The sequence below is a fragment of the Vipera ursinii genome (assembly GCF_947247035.1).
Source record: "Vipera ursinii genome assembly, chromosome: 2".
Lineage (NCBI taxonomy): Eukaryota > Metazoa > Chordata > Lepidosauria > Squamata > Viperidae > Vipera > Vipera ursinii.
Window position 1 is genome coordinate 269950759 of NC_139513.1, and position 15875 is coordinate 269966633.

Consider the following 15875-nt stretch of genomic DNA (forward strand, 5'->3'; position numbering starts at 1 on the left):
CTTTTCGCAACCCTGGGAGCAAATTTCCCCAAGGGCCGGGGGCGGGGGGGGGAGGTGAACGGCATATTATAACAAATAAATAAATAAATAAATATTAGTTTTTGGTTTTGCTCTGAGCGACTTCGAGCATTTTTTTCCAAGAGCCTTGTCGGGATGTGGGAAGGCATGCCCGTCGAGTGACCTAGGGTTTCATTTGCGTAAGGGTTTTAATGCTGTTATGCTGCTTGGGGGGGGGGGGGTTGGTTATTCACAATTATGTAATTGTTAATTATATAATCTATTAAAGAAATAATGATTAGAGAATCCTGTAACCCTTATTTTTTAACTAGTGCTCGATGTAACAATCCCTGCCACTAGTTTGCTTCATTGTGTCAATGAAACACAATGCCAAAAATTGGATTCATGTGATTAAATTGATTATTTAAAGGTTAAGTAGATTAACAGGATTGAACAACCATGTTCGTTGGACAGACATACGTGGGCAGTGGTTTCTATGAAATCATAATCGTGGAAAATTCTTTTTAGTAGGAGTAGACATAAAATAGAGGAGGTGCTTTGCTATGAATCCAAAACAAGCTACTTGTTTGGAAGACCTGCCAAAATCTAAAATGTTATAAAGAGGTGACAAGAGCAAGGCTGGTATGCCTCATTCTCTGGAGCTGAGTGCCAGCTTGCCCACCAATCTTTTCACTGTGGTCTTCTCCCTACATCCCCATAGCCATGCCTGGAGTCCTGGCTTCAGCCCTAATATATCTAATGGCCTGCCCACATAACCCTTTTCCCATTTCTCTTTAGGGTAACTGGGGCAGTCAGGAGGATGTATTGTATTGCACAACATTGTTAGCTGAGGGAAGAATTGTACGAGATACAAAGTGGGTAGACTATCTCAATGGCCTTAGTTTTTCCCCCTTGTTTTTACAGAACATTTTTGCTTAGAACATATGTGTTCCTTTCTTATACCTTTGGTCCCATGTCTGGAGACATGTGTTTTGGTTCCATATCTGAACTAAACACATATCTAGATATGGGTCACTGTTATGTGCAGAAGTGGAGAAGGAAATTTTGACGGGACTCCAGTTTTATCTGTGCAGCCTGATGTTTTATGTATGCAAAGGTAGATTGCTGCACATGCTTGCTCCCACTCTGCCTGGACAAGCCAGTATTTGTGCAGGCAAAGCCAGAGTCCGGTCAGAAGTTATTCTGTGACATTAGCTATTGTCTTCAAGAAGCAAAGCTACCAGGAAAGCTCACAGCACATTCTCTGGAAGTTTTTCAGCAATTATGGAACCTATCAAAATTTGTTCCTGCTGCACCTGAGCAAGTTAGTATGTGATTTGACTGAGCAAAAGTGAGGAGGAAAACCTGAAGTGTTCTCTGCCTGGACAAACTAACTACAAATTCAGGATTTTCTATAGTTGCTCCTATAAAGAGCAAATATGGATCCAAAATTTCAGACATTAGGCAAAACTAAGCAACTTCATCCTCCTTATTAAAAAAGATTTAAATATTTTTTATGTTTTGTTAAGTTTTAAATTTAAGATAATTATAATTATATTTTAAGTAAATAAATGTCAATTTTTTAAAAAAATTACCTCTAATCCCAATATAATGTTTAATTCAGAGGTGCCATATAAAGGGATTTCTAATTTTAAGGAGTCATAGATTGTCTGCAGAGTTTAGTTTGACAATTCTGCAGAGTATTAGACTTAATTACCATTATTTGGGGTGGTAATTAAGTGACTTGAAAGAACAGCAAAATAAGGATCAGTGAGGAAGGCAGCATATTTCACATCAGTGTAATTGGGTCACCAGCTGACACAAGGATTGTACTTCAGATTATACATGTGAAAAACTAAAGGCTGACCTTGTAACTTTTTATGGCAAGAAAGATGATAAAGTGGGGCAAAACTCACTTAACAAATCTCTCTCTTAGCAACATACATTTTGGGCTCAGTTGTGGTTGTAAGTTGAAGACTACCTGTAGTCTGCAGATATACAAACAAAGCACCATGCTGTGAGGAACCAAACAAATTCATTCCTGGGCAGCATCTTTCTAAACTGAATGTGTTGTTAGTATTTACCTGGATATATATGGTTATGGTTCTCTCCAGCCGGGATTGAGTCAGGCTGAAGAAGGCTGACAAGTTTATAAAGACTGAGTTTAATTTCAAAAGGGATGGAAGTGGCGCCAATTTCTAGAGGAGAATGGTGGTTCAGTTCTCACAAACAAGCAGATTAATGTTGAGGAAGGGACAGCTTTTTAGTAAATTTAATACTTCTTCCCCATGCCAGCCACTCTTTCCCCTTTCTATATATCCACTTCATTCTGTAACATCCTTTCTCCTTCCCCAGAATACATCCAGACTGCCACTTTAATGTACTTTCTATCAGTCTGCAAGGTAAATAAAATATATTCTAAGAGCCAATCTCTACTCTGCCTTGATAGGCCTCACTAGGCAAGTGACTAGTATCTGAACCTATGTTGACCCCCTCCCAGTGTTGCCACTCCCCAATGGCTGGTTAGGAAAAACAGGCATCATCTCTATTTTATGAATAACAATGGGATAGAATGATAATGATGGTCCCTTAGAAGTCTTACTGTAGGTTTGTTAAAAAAAACCTCTACTTTGCACTCATTCCTGTTCCTATCTACTGCATGGATTATTTGTAATGTGTGATCCATGGAGGTGGGGTGATGGCACCTGCAGAATAAAACATCCAAACATTCATGGATCAGCTGCTGCAGAGGATGGGGCAGCAGATAGACATTTACAGGGTTGGTGTAATGGACCATAATCTTATATTATCCCCTCCCAGAATGACTTGCTTTCACATAGTCTGAAAGATTTGGAAGGGGAGAACATTACTCTGAAGCCTTCTGTAGTCTCCCTTCTAAATTCTAGCAGGCATGTAGAGACTCAGAACAACACTGGCAGAATAAAGGCCTTTTCAAATTTAGGCAGCATCGCCTTGGCAACAGTAAACCTACAACTGGGTTACTGTAGACATTATTTATTAAGAGATATCATTTGATTTCTTGTATTACAATTTCATAAATCTAGTCAAGACATTAATTTTACTGGGTGTAATAGGATTTTCCCCAGTCTTTTGTGATGCAAACTAAATTAGATTTTTACTATCAGTTTTTTCTGGGGAAATTAATAATGTTCCTGAATAAAATAATTTGGAAAATGCATTTGTCTTATTATTTTGGAAACGGCAGATATAATAGTGCATTAATTGACAGATCACCTAACTCTTGGTGTTTATTATAAACAATGATCAAATGTTCCACTAAAGGCTTGTATGCAGGACAAAGCCTGATTGCTTGTCTAGCATCTTGTCATGGGGAAAAAATAAATAGTATTGAGATACTATTATTATGAAACCAATTACACAAAGTTATATAGGTTGTATGCATTATAAACTGAGTAACCTGTACTCTGATTAACAACAACAGAAGGAAATATTTATCTTCCCTTTTGTCAAAGAATAGAATTGGATTTATTAATCATTATAATAAAATGGAGAGGTGTTTGGTTGTTTTTTTGCCTGTGGTCCCAGCTGAACCAAACCCAGTATCAAGGTTGATCTTTCTTTTGCCAGCATTTCTCTTTACACAAAATCTAGTTTAATTCTGCTCTATCCTGATGGTCCTAACTTCCCTTGACATTAACATTTCATTGTGTTGGAAAGAGTAATAAAAGGAATGTAACTTATTTTTCATTGTTTGCTACGTTGACGAAAAGTATTTACGGCTGTTGAGAAAGGGCAATTAGGATTTGATTATATGCTGCCAGGTCGGTGTCTGGCATCTTCTTAAAACTCTCTTAAAAGTTAACTCTCAGCAGACGCCTTAATGCTCCATTAACTCTTGTGCAATACCTAAGAAACTCTTCTTTCGTTTAACTACAGAATGCAAAAGAGAAAATGGCATGGGTTGTCTAAATTTCTATCTCTACGGCTAGAGATAGAAATAGTATATCAGGGGTCTTCAAACTTGGCCCTTTTATGACTTGTGGACTTCAACTCCCAGAATTCCTCAGCCAGCTTTGCTGACTGAGGAATTCTGGGAGTTGAAGTCCACAAGTCATAAAAGGGCCAAGTTTGAAGACCCCTGTAGTATATAGACGAGAGGCAGAGTGAGCAACTCTAGAGATAGAAACAGTGTATAGAATCAGAGTGAGCTACTCTATTTTTTTATCTCTAAGGTAAGGTCCCGTGTTTTCCCTCGGAATCTTGGAGGATTTGTTAATCTCCGTGCCGAAAGTGCTAATATAAGGACGGAGACTGAGCGTGCAACCCATTTTGCTTACAATAGCGAGACTGTGTAGTTCTTCCTGTTTTTGTGTTTGACTGGGTGATGCCGTAACGAGGCTTCAATCAAGTTTCAGACTCGGTAAAAAAATAAAATAAATGTATACACTTTCAGAGAGAGAATCTGCATTGGAGGGAGTGATTCAATGTTCTGGGTGTCAGTCACTCCGTCGTACCATCCGATAAAATTAATTTCGAACACATCATTACAAAAAATACTGACCAGCGTAGATAGGACATTGCTCAAAATTCTTTTAAATTCGCCGGTGGCTACAGGAATTGGTTCGCTTTGTGTTTAATTCTTCGATTGAGAATTAAATGAATCTTTAGGAATATTCTTATTGCATTGTGCTCAGTAGTAGTATTAAAAGATAGCATAATTTGGTGATTGGAGGCTAGTTTTCATGAAGAAAATCTGTATGGTCGCTAGAATTGAAAATGACTTGAGGAGACATAATTGGTTGCTGCTATTTTAGTTTACAGTGGTAGTCCCTATATAGTACATAAGTTCTGGAGGAGCGTGCCTGGCAGAGGAATTCTGGGAGTTGAAGCCCACAAGTCATAAAAAGGCCAAATTTGAAGAGCCCTCTTTTACTAGATAATATGGTAGTCCAAGTTCAAAGGAGACACGGTGTTGTCCATCTCTGGATGCGGAGATGGCTGTGCAGTCCCAGTCTAGAAGTACAGCCTCTAGCACAATGGGAGCACTAGAAGTTTATTGTTGTAGTAGCTGTCAGTGTTATTGTCTGTTGCTGCTCGCAGTTTTCAGGTTTTGGTACTGCCCGTTTTCAAAACCATTGGAGGCTCCCCAGGTATTCTGTCTCCAAAACCATTGGAGGCTCCCCAGGGCTCCCCAAGTGTTCTGTCAGCTGTCAGTTTCTAGATTCTTCAGCTGATGTCACAGTGGGATAGGATTTCTTTCACAGCATTTTTGTAGCACTTGTGTGGTCAAACTCAAGATCTGTCCCCAGATTCTAGTACACTATAGAGCAGCGTTTTCCAACCTTAGGAACTTGAAGATGCGTGGACTTTAACTCCCAGAATTCCCCAGCCAGCATAGCTGGCTGGGGAATTCTGGGAGTTGAAGTCCACGCATCTTCAAGTTCCTAAGGTTGGGAAACGCTGCTATAGAGCAACTGGAGAGGCATATGGTAGTCATCCAGTCCGATGACATGTTCGACATATCTAATTGAGCACTGTTAATCAGGGACTCAATGCTGGTGGACTTCACATGATCCAAAACCACCTGTTTGTTGCACTGTTCTACCAATGAATGCCAAGGATGGAGCGGAGAGCATGCATGTAAAATTTCTCCAATTGTTTTTATTATACCTTTCCTCTTCTATAGATATAGGAAGGAAAGGATAACCACAGCTTTGTAAATTTTTAGCTTTGTGGAGATACGGAAACGTTTGTTGAGCACTCTAGTATGCAGCTGCCCCAGTGCCTGGCTAGCCTGCTGTCAGTTGCTTTGTTCAAAGACCCATTGTTTGAGATGATGCTTCCCAAATATTTGAAGTTGTTTACATTTATCAGCTGGGCTATTAATAGTGACTTTTGATTCTACTAGTTGTTATTTGGCACTGGCTTGTAAAGTACTTCAATGTTATTTAGGCTGATATCTGGCCAAAGAGCATAACAGAATCTGCATATTTGTTCAGTAACAACTGTAGATTGCTCTCTTTGTGCACCAGGAGTACACAGTCATCAGCAAAGAAGGTTTCTTGAATGACTGTGGAAGCACTTGTTCATGCTTTCACCAGCAAAGGACAAAGAGAGCCATTCAATCAGGATTGAGGCTAGCACATAACCCTGTTCTGTAAAGAACATGTCCTATCATTATGTTATGCAGTAATTGGATGAGCTTCACAAATTTACTTTGGCATCCAAAACATCTCAGGATAATCCAGGAAACCTCCCCATCTAGTGTCAGGTCAACAGAGACAGAGTAAAAAGGCTTGTTCTGCCTGATATACGTCTGCTGGACGTGCCTCACAATAGATAGCATGTCTGCTTGTACTCCATTCTGGATGAAAGTCACACTCTGCCCCTAGGACATTCCTTTCTGAAAGTGCCAAGTCTGTTCAGGGGAATGCCAACAAAGATCTTGCCTCTAATGGATAGCAGAGTGGATATGATAGTGACATGCCTCTGAAGTTTCTGCAGTTTGCTTCTCTTATTTTATAGACAGCCACTATGAGGGTGTCAGGGAAGTCATAAGGCATCTCCTTTGGGACCAAAAGTCTTCTAACATGTCTTGGAATGCCTGCAATTATTTGGGTTTAGGGCTTGGTAGATTCTGCCTTGTTGCTTTATTTGAGCTCTTCTGCAAGATTGCTTTTCTGATCTTATGAGTAAAGAGAGGCAGGTCTAGGGTATCTGGCAGCTGAGGAATCAGCTGTGTGACATCAGGATAAACTGTGGACGGTCTTATGTTCAGGCCAGTAGTTTTTCAGTTCTTCCTGGTCATTGATTAGACTTGATCCTCCATCAGATGATAGCAAGAGGGAGCATTCTGATTTAGAAGTGATTTTATGGCACTGAAGAACTGTGGTGACGTGCATGTCTGCATAGATAAATGTAAAAATGTTCAAACTGGGCCAAATCCCAGGGCCCCTGGTGATGGGTCTCCTGACCCAACCTTCCCACCCATATCGAGAGGAATGGAATTATAGTCACTAGTGCAGTGTTAACTAGGCATTGTTTTAAGAGAAAACAAACATCAGCTAAGTTTGTATGTATTGTATTGTAAGCCATAGCACCACTGCAGTGATCCCACACTACTGTATGAAGTGTCTGCATTCTGGGCAGAAGGAAACCTAGGCTTTCAGATGAGTTGAAGTAAACTGATTCAGAACAGTGTTTCCCAAACTTGCCAGCTTTAAGGTATGTGGACTTCAATTCTCATCTTCATGCCTGGCTGGTGAATTCTGGGGGGTTGAAGTCCACATATCTTACAGTTGTCAAGTTTGAGAAATATGGATTTAGAAGCATTCCCCTGGAGGGAACATTATACAAAATGAAGTTTGAGGTGAGACAGCGTTACAGTACAGATTTTCCTAATGGCAAATATATAAAGCTTTCTTAGCTTTTCTTAGGATTTTAGAGTCTTCAGTTACTATTTATTGGAACTCTGGTCACAAAGGGCCAAGACAAAAAAAAAATCTTTGGATAATTGAAAGGAGAATGGCTTCAATCACTTGAAGTTGATTTAAATAACACAGACTCAGAATTCTAGAATCATCATGCTTGAAGGTGCCCCAAGCAAAAGCTGAAACTTTATGCAAAAATAACCTCCAACCTGTATTAATATATGGAATAGAAAACCAGGTTTTCTTTGCTGTCCATCAGTATGTTCCCAAGTTTCAAGGAATCTTTTTTTTATCTCAGGACACACCTCTCCATGCATGTACATTGCTTTAGGGATGAAATTAAATATCTTGTGTGTTTAAAAGTTGTATATTCATCAGCCAGTCCCAGTCCCCAGCCAGCAAATTTGCAGTGGAATGTGCATCTGTCCATTTTAGGAAATGTGCAAGAAGCAATAGTATAAGATGCATGTTTCTTAATACATCAATCTTAGCCTTGAATGGATAGATCAGTTCACATACTGAAATAGATGTGTGCTGTTCCTTACTCTGAAGGACCAACAGTTTAGCATGTCTGATTTAGGAAGTTACAAGTGTAATTTTGTACAAAAAAAGAGATTCAAGCTGTGTGTAGACATTAGTGTTGAACCAAGCAGTAATTTTTCTTAGGGTTATTAGATTTTGATTGTGAACATTCAGAAGACCTATACAGTAGATGGCAGGATAAAGATAATAGAAAATTTCAACTCTAGTGGCTATCTAGATTTCTCTAGCCTGGATCTAGTAAATCCTATTTATCCTTTTTGTATAAACATGCATATAATGTCTCCACTTTAAAAAAGTGCTTAATGAAGTCAGGGTAACTTTTCCCGTATTTGCATAGTTACATTCTGATTTCTATGACTTGCTTTTTCTTCTTAACTCAATCAATTGATATATGTGTTGTTCTTTATTCCAGTTAAAATATGCTGTGTCCTTTCTGTTCTGGAGTGCAGATGTTCATTTATAGCCTGCTACTTCTTTTTAAAAATCTGTTTATATTTCAACTCTTTTAATAGTATCATAATGTTTTCTTATTAAAAAGCAACCGAGTTGCTTCCCACTGCTTGAACTACAGTAGAGAGACACATTTGTTCCACTGAATGCTTAAAGTAAGGAGAACTCATGAAAGAATGCATTTCTATATTGTTTTAAATCATTTATCTGCTAGTCTTAATAATGTTATTAGAGTGACTTGTACAATATCACTAGTAAATATGCATATACAGCCAACAGCACTAGAGGTTTTCAATGTTTCTCTATAATGTATCTCTGCAGCTTGTATACAAGATTCTTTGCCATTTTGGAACCAGCTGCAGATTCTGTACAATGGCATGATGTTGACTGGTTTGGAGAGTTAATTTCCCCCTCCCCCTCCCAATCTTCCACTGTGATTGAAAACAGAATAAAGCTGGTGTTCGTTTTTGGAAACACAGCAATTCAGCTGAACCTATATGTGGTCATTTTCTGATGTCTAGCCTCACTATATACCTTGCAATTTCTGAACTTCACTGGTGAAAAAAAATGCTTTAACTGCTTTGCTAAGAAATCACTTAGCCCACTGAGGAACCACTTAGGTTTGCTATAAACCAGTGTTTTTTCAAACCTGGCTATTTTAAAATTCTTCAATCAGTATGCTGGAAATTCTGGGAGTTGTGAAGTCTGACACATCGTAAGGTTGCCAGGTTGTAAACCAGGCTCTATCTTAACCTTGTAAGAAAAGTAATATTGCCTCTGTGCTCTATTCAAGTTGGCTGCAGATTTGCACATCGTGTTAAATTATAACATGGTAAGTTTGATTTCATTTTAATATGTGCTGCAAATCCAGCCATTATGGCTTGGTGGGTTGTACAAACTCACCCAATGTTTTATTAAATGCACATTTGTGAATCCAACTAGCTTAGCCTTTTTTTTAAAGTTGCTCTTAAAATCAAGTCATCTCTGAGCTAGAATTCATTTATATATTAAAAAAAAACTTACAAAAAAAGAAAGACCAGTCATTTCCGAGTATACAGTTGGGGAAACAGCTCCTTTTTACTAAAGTCCCACATACTGTAAATGTGTGTTTTCAGGGAAAATTTAATTTTATAATTTTATTTTCATCATATGAGGAAACTTTATAGAAATGGAAAGATAACAATATATTCCTTTCATTTCTAAGGTTAGAACAACATAGTAAGTTCAAAACATTATTCTCTAATGGAGGAAGATGCTACTTCTCTTCTAATTCCTGTGGGAGGTGATGAAAATGATCTTGGAGTCCTTAATATTCAGTTTAATCCAGAAGATCTGAAAAGCAAAAGGTAAAAAGATATGTTTAATGATAGATTTCAATAATAATATGGATAGTTGGTGTTAGCAGTATTCATATTTTTTTAAAAAAATCTAGTTATATAATATCTTCATCTTAATGTTATTTATTTCATAATAGTAAAGTTGGAAGGGACCTTGGAGGTCATCTAGTCCAACCCCCTGCTCAGGCAGGAAACCCTATACCATTTCAGGCAAATGGCTGTCCAATCTCTTCTTAAAAACTTCCAGTGTTGGAGCATTCACAGCTTCTGGAGGCAGGTTGTTCCACTGGTTAATTGTTCTAACTGTCAGGAAATTTCTCCTTAGTTCTAGGTTGCTTCTCTCCTTGATTAGTTTTCCATCTGTTGCTTCTTGTCCTGCCTTCGGGTGCTTTGGAGAATAGCCTGACTCCCTCTTCTTTTCATTTTATGCTCCATTATATCTTAATTTAAGTGTATATGTTATACAGAATAGGGTAGCAACTATCTGGGTATCTGCTGAATGTAAAATACAACACAACCTTTAATTGTTGTTTCCAACTTTCAAGCAATGTGATGAGTTTACTAAATTATCCCTAATTGCCTGATGTCACACCAACAAACCACACTTAGGTTTGCATTGTCTTCTAATGGCTAATTTTCCAGGATTACATTGCCAAGCATGTTTTAGCAGCCTATTAGCATACTCGGTGAGTGATTGGGTTCTCTGTTCAACCTGAGACAAGATTTTAATAACAATTTGTTAAATACATCCTATTTACTATGTAAGGCAAACTGTGATCTCTAATTGAAGTTAAATGCAATCCGAGCTTTCTGTCTCATTGATACAGCAAATAGCTATCTTTAACTCATTTAACTTAAATACTGCACCCCACAGTCCTAAGATATAATGTGTATTAAAGGGAATCCAAGAAATAGCTTTACAGAGAGATTTATTACCTAGTATATTGTGCAGTCTCAGCCAATAGCTGAGTTTATATGTAAGGTTTACCTGTAAAGTTTACTAACCACAATAGCTGACTTCATATAACAGCTAAGTCATAAACCAAGCAAACCACATTGTAGCTTAATGACACCTGCACACTGAGCGCAACATGTGTTGCACTGAGCGCAATGTGTGTTGCACTTCCAGCATTCTTCAGAAGAGCAGCCTAGCTTGAGAAAAAGGATTCTGCTTTAAATAGCTATATTCAAATATACTTGGTTCTGTGGAACTGTTCTAGAATAAGAATGACTGCCTGGAACATGGCTTATTGCTAAGATGTGTGTCACCTTAAATTGTAAATAGTCATCTCCTGGCTATGTTTATTGTTAGATGATGTCCAGCTGCTATGTGTGTTTTTTTTTACTATGTATTTTATCTCTAACTCCTAGAGTCACGTATGTGAGATGAGAAGCTATATAAATTGAATAAATAAAAAGAATGCTCCAGTTCTTAGTTAAACGAACACAAATAGTGTGACTATTGAATGAAAAAAATCAGAAAAAGTAAAACCTTGATTTTTTAAAAAAATCTTGTTTAATGCCTACACTTAAATATTTGAGATATCTACAGTTGAACTATATTTTACAACTTCATCATTGTAATATCTGATCACATGATTTTTATACCATTGTTAAAAATCTGGAAACCCTAATTATATTTTGAAAAATTATTAGGACTGCCAGCTTTCTTCTTCCTTATGATTATGTGTCATCAAGCCATTTTTGACTTCTAGCAATAACCTAGATTGTTGTTCTACTTGGCGATTTATCCTTAGCTTGGCCTTTTGGATCTTCTAATGGTGCACCCATTATCACTGTAACTAAGTTTATCCACTTTGCTGCTGATCATTGTCTTCTGTTTCCTTCCATCCCTCCCAGCTTTGAACTTTCTCCAGAGATCTGGGCCATCAGATAATGTGTCCGAAGTAGGATAATTTGAGCCTGATCCTTTGTGCCTTGAGTGACAATGCTGGGTTGATTTGTTCAATAATAGTGATTTAAGGTTTTATAGTAATCTGTAAAGCCCTAATCATTTAAATACACAAAAACTCATTATGTGACAAATGACACTGCAGGGGCTAAAACTTTTACATTTGTATGTCATGACTTAAGTTTACACAGCACAGTAAATCATGATGTGATTTGCTTGCTTGTGGATTTAAACAATATGTGAACCCAGCCAATTTATTTACATTAGTAAACATGGCTTTATAGTTTAACATAAGGTGTGAACTTAGTCCATTGTCATTAATATATATCGGAAGATCAGCTTTTGATGTAGGAGTTAAAGGTCTTGGTGGCCAAATTGGAGAACGTGCCTATATTTTTGTAATCATTGTAGAAAGGAGAACTTTTTAAGAATAGAGAATTGTTATGTTTCTAAATTTGCACTTTTGACATTTTTCCATAGTGCACTATACTAATTTGTTATACTTTCATAAGGGCAGAGCAAGTAGAGAGTAGGTGAACACTGCACAGATATATATCCATTAATATGGCTTATTCTAGAATGAATATGAAGGGTAGTCTGCATATATAAAGATTGCTCAGGATCAAACAAAAACAGATCACTGGAATTTGGGTCTGATCCTAAATTTGGTGATGTCCTATTTTGCAGCTAACTAAACTCATACAATATGCTTAACCACAATGTGATAGGTTTAGTTTGGGCTGAATGAAGCCAGCCACTGTAGTCTCAAACCATGATTTATGGGTTTTTCATGATACAGTAGTTGTGACAGGAGCACTAGAGAATTGCTACCTTCCTCAAAATGGTGCCTGCCTAAAAACCTGAGACTGTAGATCCCAGAGACATTCTATATGAAAATATTGTTTAAGGAAATCAGCATTATAGTTGTTCTCTTAGAAACTGATTACATATATTTTTGTTTCAAAGTCATCTTGTTTTCTGCATACACAAGGAAGATACTTCCTACTCAGCGTTTAGTAGTAGGAAGTAACAGAAATCCAAGGCATATGAAGCCCTGAAGCTTATTGTATAGTCAGATTAAGTGCAAGTTTGCACATGTATATTTCCTGAATTATTGCTACAGCATCAGATGATTTGCAAATGCTCAGAACAATTTTTGTAAGCCAAACACCATAGGGGGGCTTTCACATCACTCTGTGCTTCAGCTGTGATTAATAAGTTAGACATTCACAGGTGTGAATCAACTCTAAAATATTACAGAAGAGAAATACAGGAATCTTGAGAGTAGGCTGGCAAACCTCTAGGAAATCTGTGTCCCAGTTGACATCATTTTGGGCATGATTGTTCTTGCATTTGTAAAGTTAGCCCTACTTGGAGAGAATGTGGCAAACCATATCAGGCTGCTCAGATAAGCAATTTGCATTATCTTATATATTAAGAATTTTAAGAAAATATTTCTGGAATGACGTTTAATCCATCCTGATCAAAATGCTAACATAGATTCTTCCATTTCCTCACACACAGAGCATTTATATATATAATTTGTGGTTCCAGGGATAACTTTATTGGTATTTTGGTCAGCCAGAGAGACATTGAACTATATGTTCTGTGGCCAACATAAGTGTGTCATTTTTATTTTGCTCTTGTTCTGTCATAATAGATTACACTGTTCATAGTGATGGTGTGTAGATTCAGGCAAATAAATAATCCAGAGCAATTGAGGCCGCTCTTCCTTTTTAATTAGACTCCCAAAAATATAACGGTACACGAGAGTCTAACTGTACTAACTTTACTCTTCAACTTGGCTTGAAGACTCTTTGCTCATAGTTATCTGACCTGAATAATTTCTGAATTCACATTCATATTCTAACCATGTGGAATCCATTTATAAATACGATTGCCTGATTCAGTGTTTCTAAACCTTGGCAGCTTGAACATATGTGATCATCTCTCAGAATTCTGGGAGTTTAACTCTTCAAATTGCCACAGTTGAGAAACATTGGCCTAGTAGTTTGTAATTCAGTGCATTGTGTCCAAACTACTACAGTGGTAAATCCTGACAGTGTAACGCATTTCTTTGCAGAAATCCTCATTCAATTTTGGAATGGGGCTGTTGGGTTTTAAGATCATGAAGAAAAGACAGTGTATTTTGCCTGACAACTGTACATGAGAAAGCTTGCACAAATAGCATCTGAATCTTCTAAAATAATTCTCTATGAACGTTTATGTGATTAAAGTGTTTGGGAATATGTTTGTTTTAAAAAATGTAATGAACTTTAATTAAGTTTATATGCTTGACATTGTAAAGTTATAAACACATAAAAATCCTCTTCAGAAATAGCTATTTGTTGCCATTGTCAATGACAGACTGGCCCTTTATTAATCCTGACTTAAACAGTAATCAGCTTTTTGTTTTTCTTTTAGACCATTCCATGTAGAACCAACAAACATTGTTAGGGTGAATGATGATACACAGAGAGTAACAGATGAAGCTTCAGCAATGAACAAGCGGATTCACTACTACAACAGGCTCACTTCGCCTTCTGACAGAGCATTGGTGAAGAAAGTTGAATTATTGCATAAGATCAGTTAGAAAAGTCATGACAGCCTTGGGTGTTTTCTCAATTACTTAATCTCTATTTAGGAATATTCTGTCAGACAAAAATCTGATTGATTGATCTGCATGACCTGAGAGCTCTCAGCTTGTTGTTTTTTTAAAAAAAATCAGTTTGTATATCTGGAAAAAAGATGTAATATGTCTGGTTGCATTTGTCAAAAAATTGAATTATACATAAATCAGATGTATGACGAACTGTGTATTTCTCAAATATCATAAAATTACTAGAGATGACCTTATAAATAAATTCATATTTCATTAGTAGCAATGTCTGAGAAGCAGATTTCAAGGCAGAGCAGATCCTTTTAATGTAAAGTTAGTTAATATTAATAGACCGAGGACTGAATAATTTTTATATTTAGTATTAAAATTATTTATTAAATATATATGCTGCCCATCTCACCATCAATTGACTCTAGGCAGCCTACAAGGTAAAACAACAATATAAAACATTAAAATATTTAAATGATAAATATTAACAAAAATAAGAATGATGGCTGAGGAAGAAAGCAAAAATACAGATGGGATGGTGGTAGAATCTCCAGTATAGAGTGCCCCCATCAGGATACCAGGCCAATTGGCAGAGCCAGGTTTTAAAATCCTTTTGGAAGGACAAGAGGGTGGGGGCAGATCTCCCCTTGAGGGGGACGATGTTCCAGAGATTGGAAGCCATAATAGAAAAGGCTCTTCTCCTGATACCTGCCAGGCAGAATTCCTTGGTCAACAGGGTTTGCAGCATGCCTCTTCTGCCTGCACAAGTAGGGCAGACCAATCCCATTGGAGTGAGATGGTTCCTCAGGTTAATATTAACAGAGCAATTTCTGTGGCAAACAAAAGAAAAAAGAAAGCAGAATTTAATCTGAACCTGGACAGAATACTTTTTATGAGTCAAAAGAAGTAGCACTAGGTCTGAAAATTGTCAGAATAACGGCAACCACACTTTCCACATCTAGACTTGTGAAGCCAAACAATGCAAACGATATTGAAATGTTAAAAGATTTAGTCTGAACTAATGCTATGGGCTCCCCTCTTTTCTTAGGTGGCCCCTGATCATGTTCTTCCTGCTCCAGAAGAAATCTATGTGTATAGTCCTTTGGGAACCGCTTGCAAAATTGATGGCTCTACTGATGGTTCTGGCAAAAATTCCAGTATAGTAACAATGTATGTGAAGTGTTTTGCTTGCATTTATTTATCTAAAGTATTCTATTTTGAAATACATTCTAAATATTTGAATTAGCCTCAAATATAATGCAAGTTTTCTTATGGTTGTTCTTTGTGTTTTCCCTCTGACTTAGATTCATGATCTGGAATACAATGATGGGCACATCTATATTAAGTATTCCCTGGGGAATAAAACAGGTAGCACAATTTTGTGTCTCTGTGTTAGGACAAATCTTGCCTGCTAAATCTTGCATAACAGTTTGCATTAATGCCATAATTTGCATAACCATTTAGTTAAATGTTCACTTTTCAAACAGGCTGGATTTACTACTGGAATCTGTATTATTCCGCTGATGGGCATATTGACTCTTTATTGTTGCTACAGAGTTGTGAAGTCTAGGTCAATGATACGTAAGTATATTGTTTTAGTAAATATATATGTTTCA

General features: G+C 37.2%; 1 protein-coding gene across 2 annotated transcripts in view; it reads left to right on the forward strand.

Annotated features, from left to right (window-relative positions):
- The first annotated feature begins 4339 nt into the window (after nucleotides 1–4339).
- The window catches only part of SLC38A9 (solute carrier family 38 member 9), a 46317-nt gene continuing 34781 nt past the window's right edge, over nucleotides 4340–15875 (forward strand). For both annotated transcript variants that reach the window (XM_083356293.1, XM_083356294.1), the window contains exons 1-6: nucleotides 4340–4399; nucleotides 9607–9748; nucleotides 14076–14208; nucleotides 15308–15429; nucleotides 15564–15627; nucleotides 15747–15840. In XM_083356293.1, coding sequence (XP_083212419.1) covers nucleotides 9645–9748; nucleotides 14076–14208; nucleotides 15308–15429; nucleotides 15564–15627; nucleotides 15747–15840 — 517 coding nt within the window. In that variant the 5' untranslated portion in view covers nucleotides 4340–4399; nucleotides 9607–9644. The remainder of the gene's footprint in view (nucleotides 4400–9606; nucleotides 9749–14075; nucleotides 14209–15307; nucleotides 15430–15563; nucleotides 15628–15746; nucleotides 15841–15875) is intronic.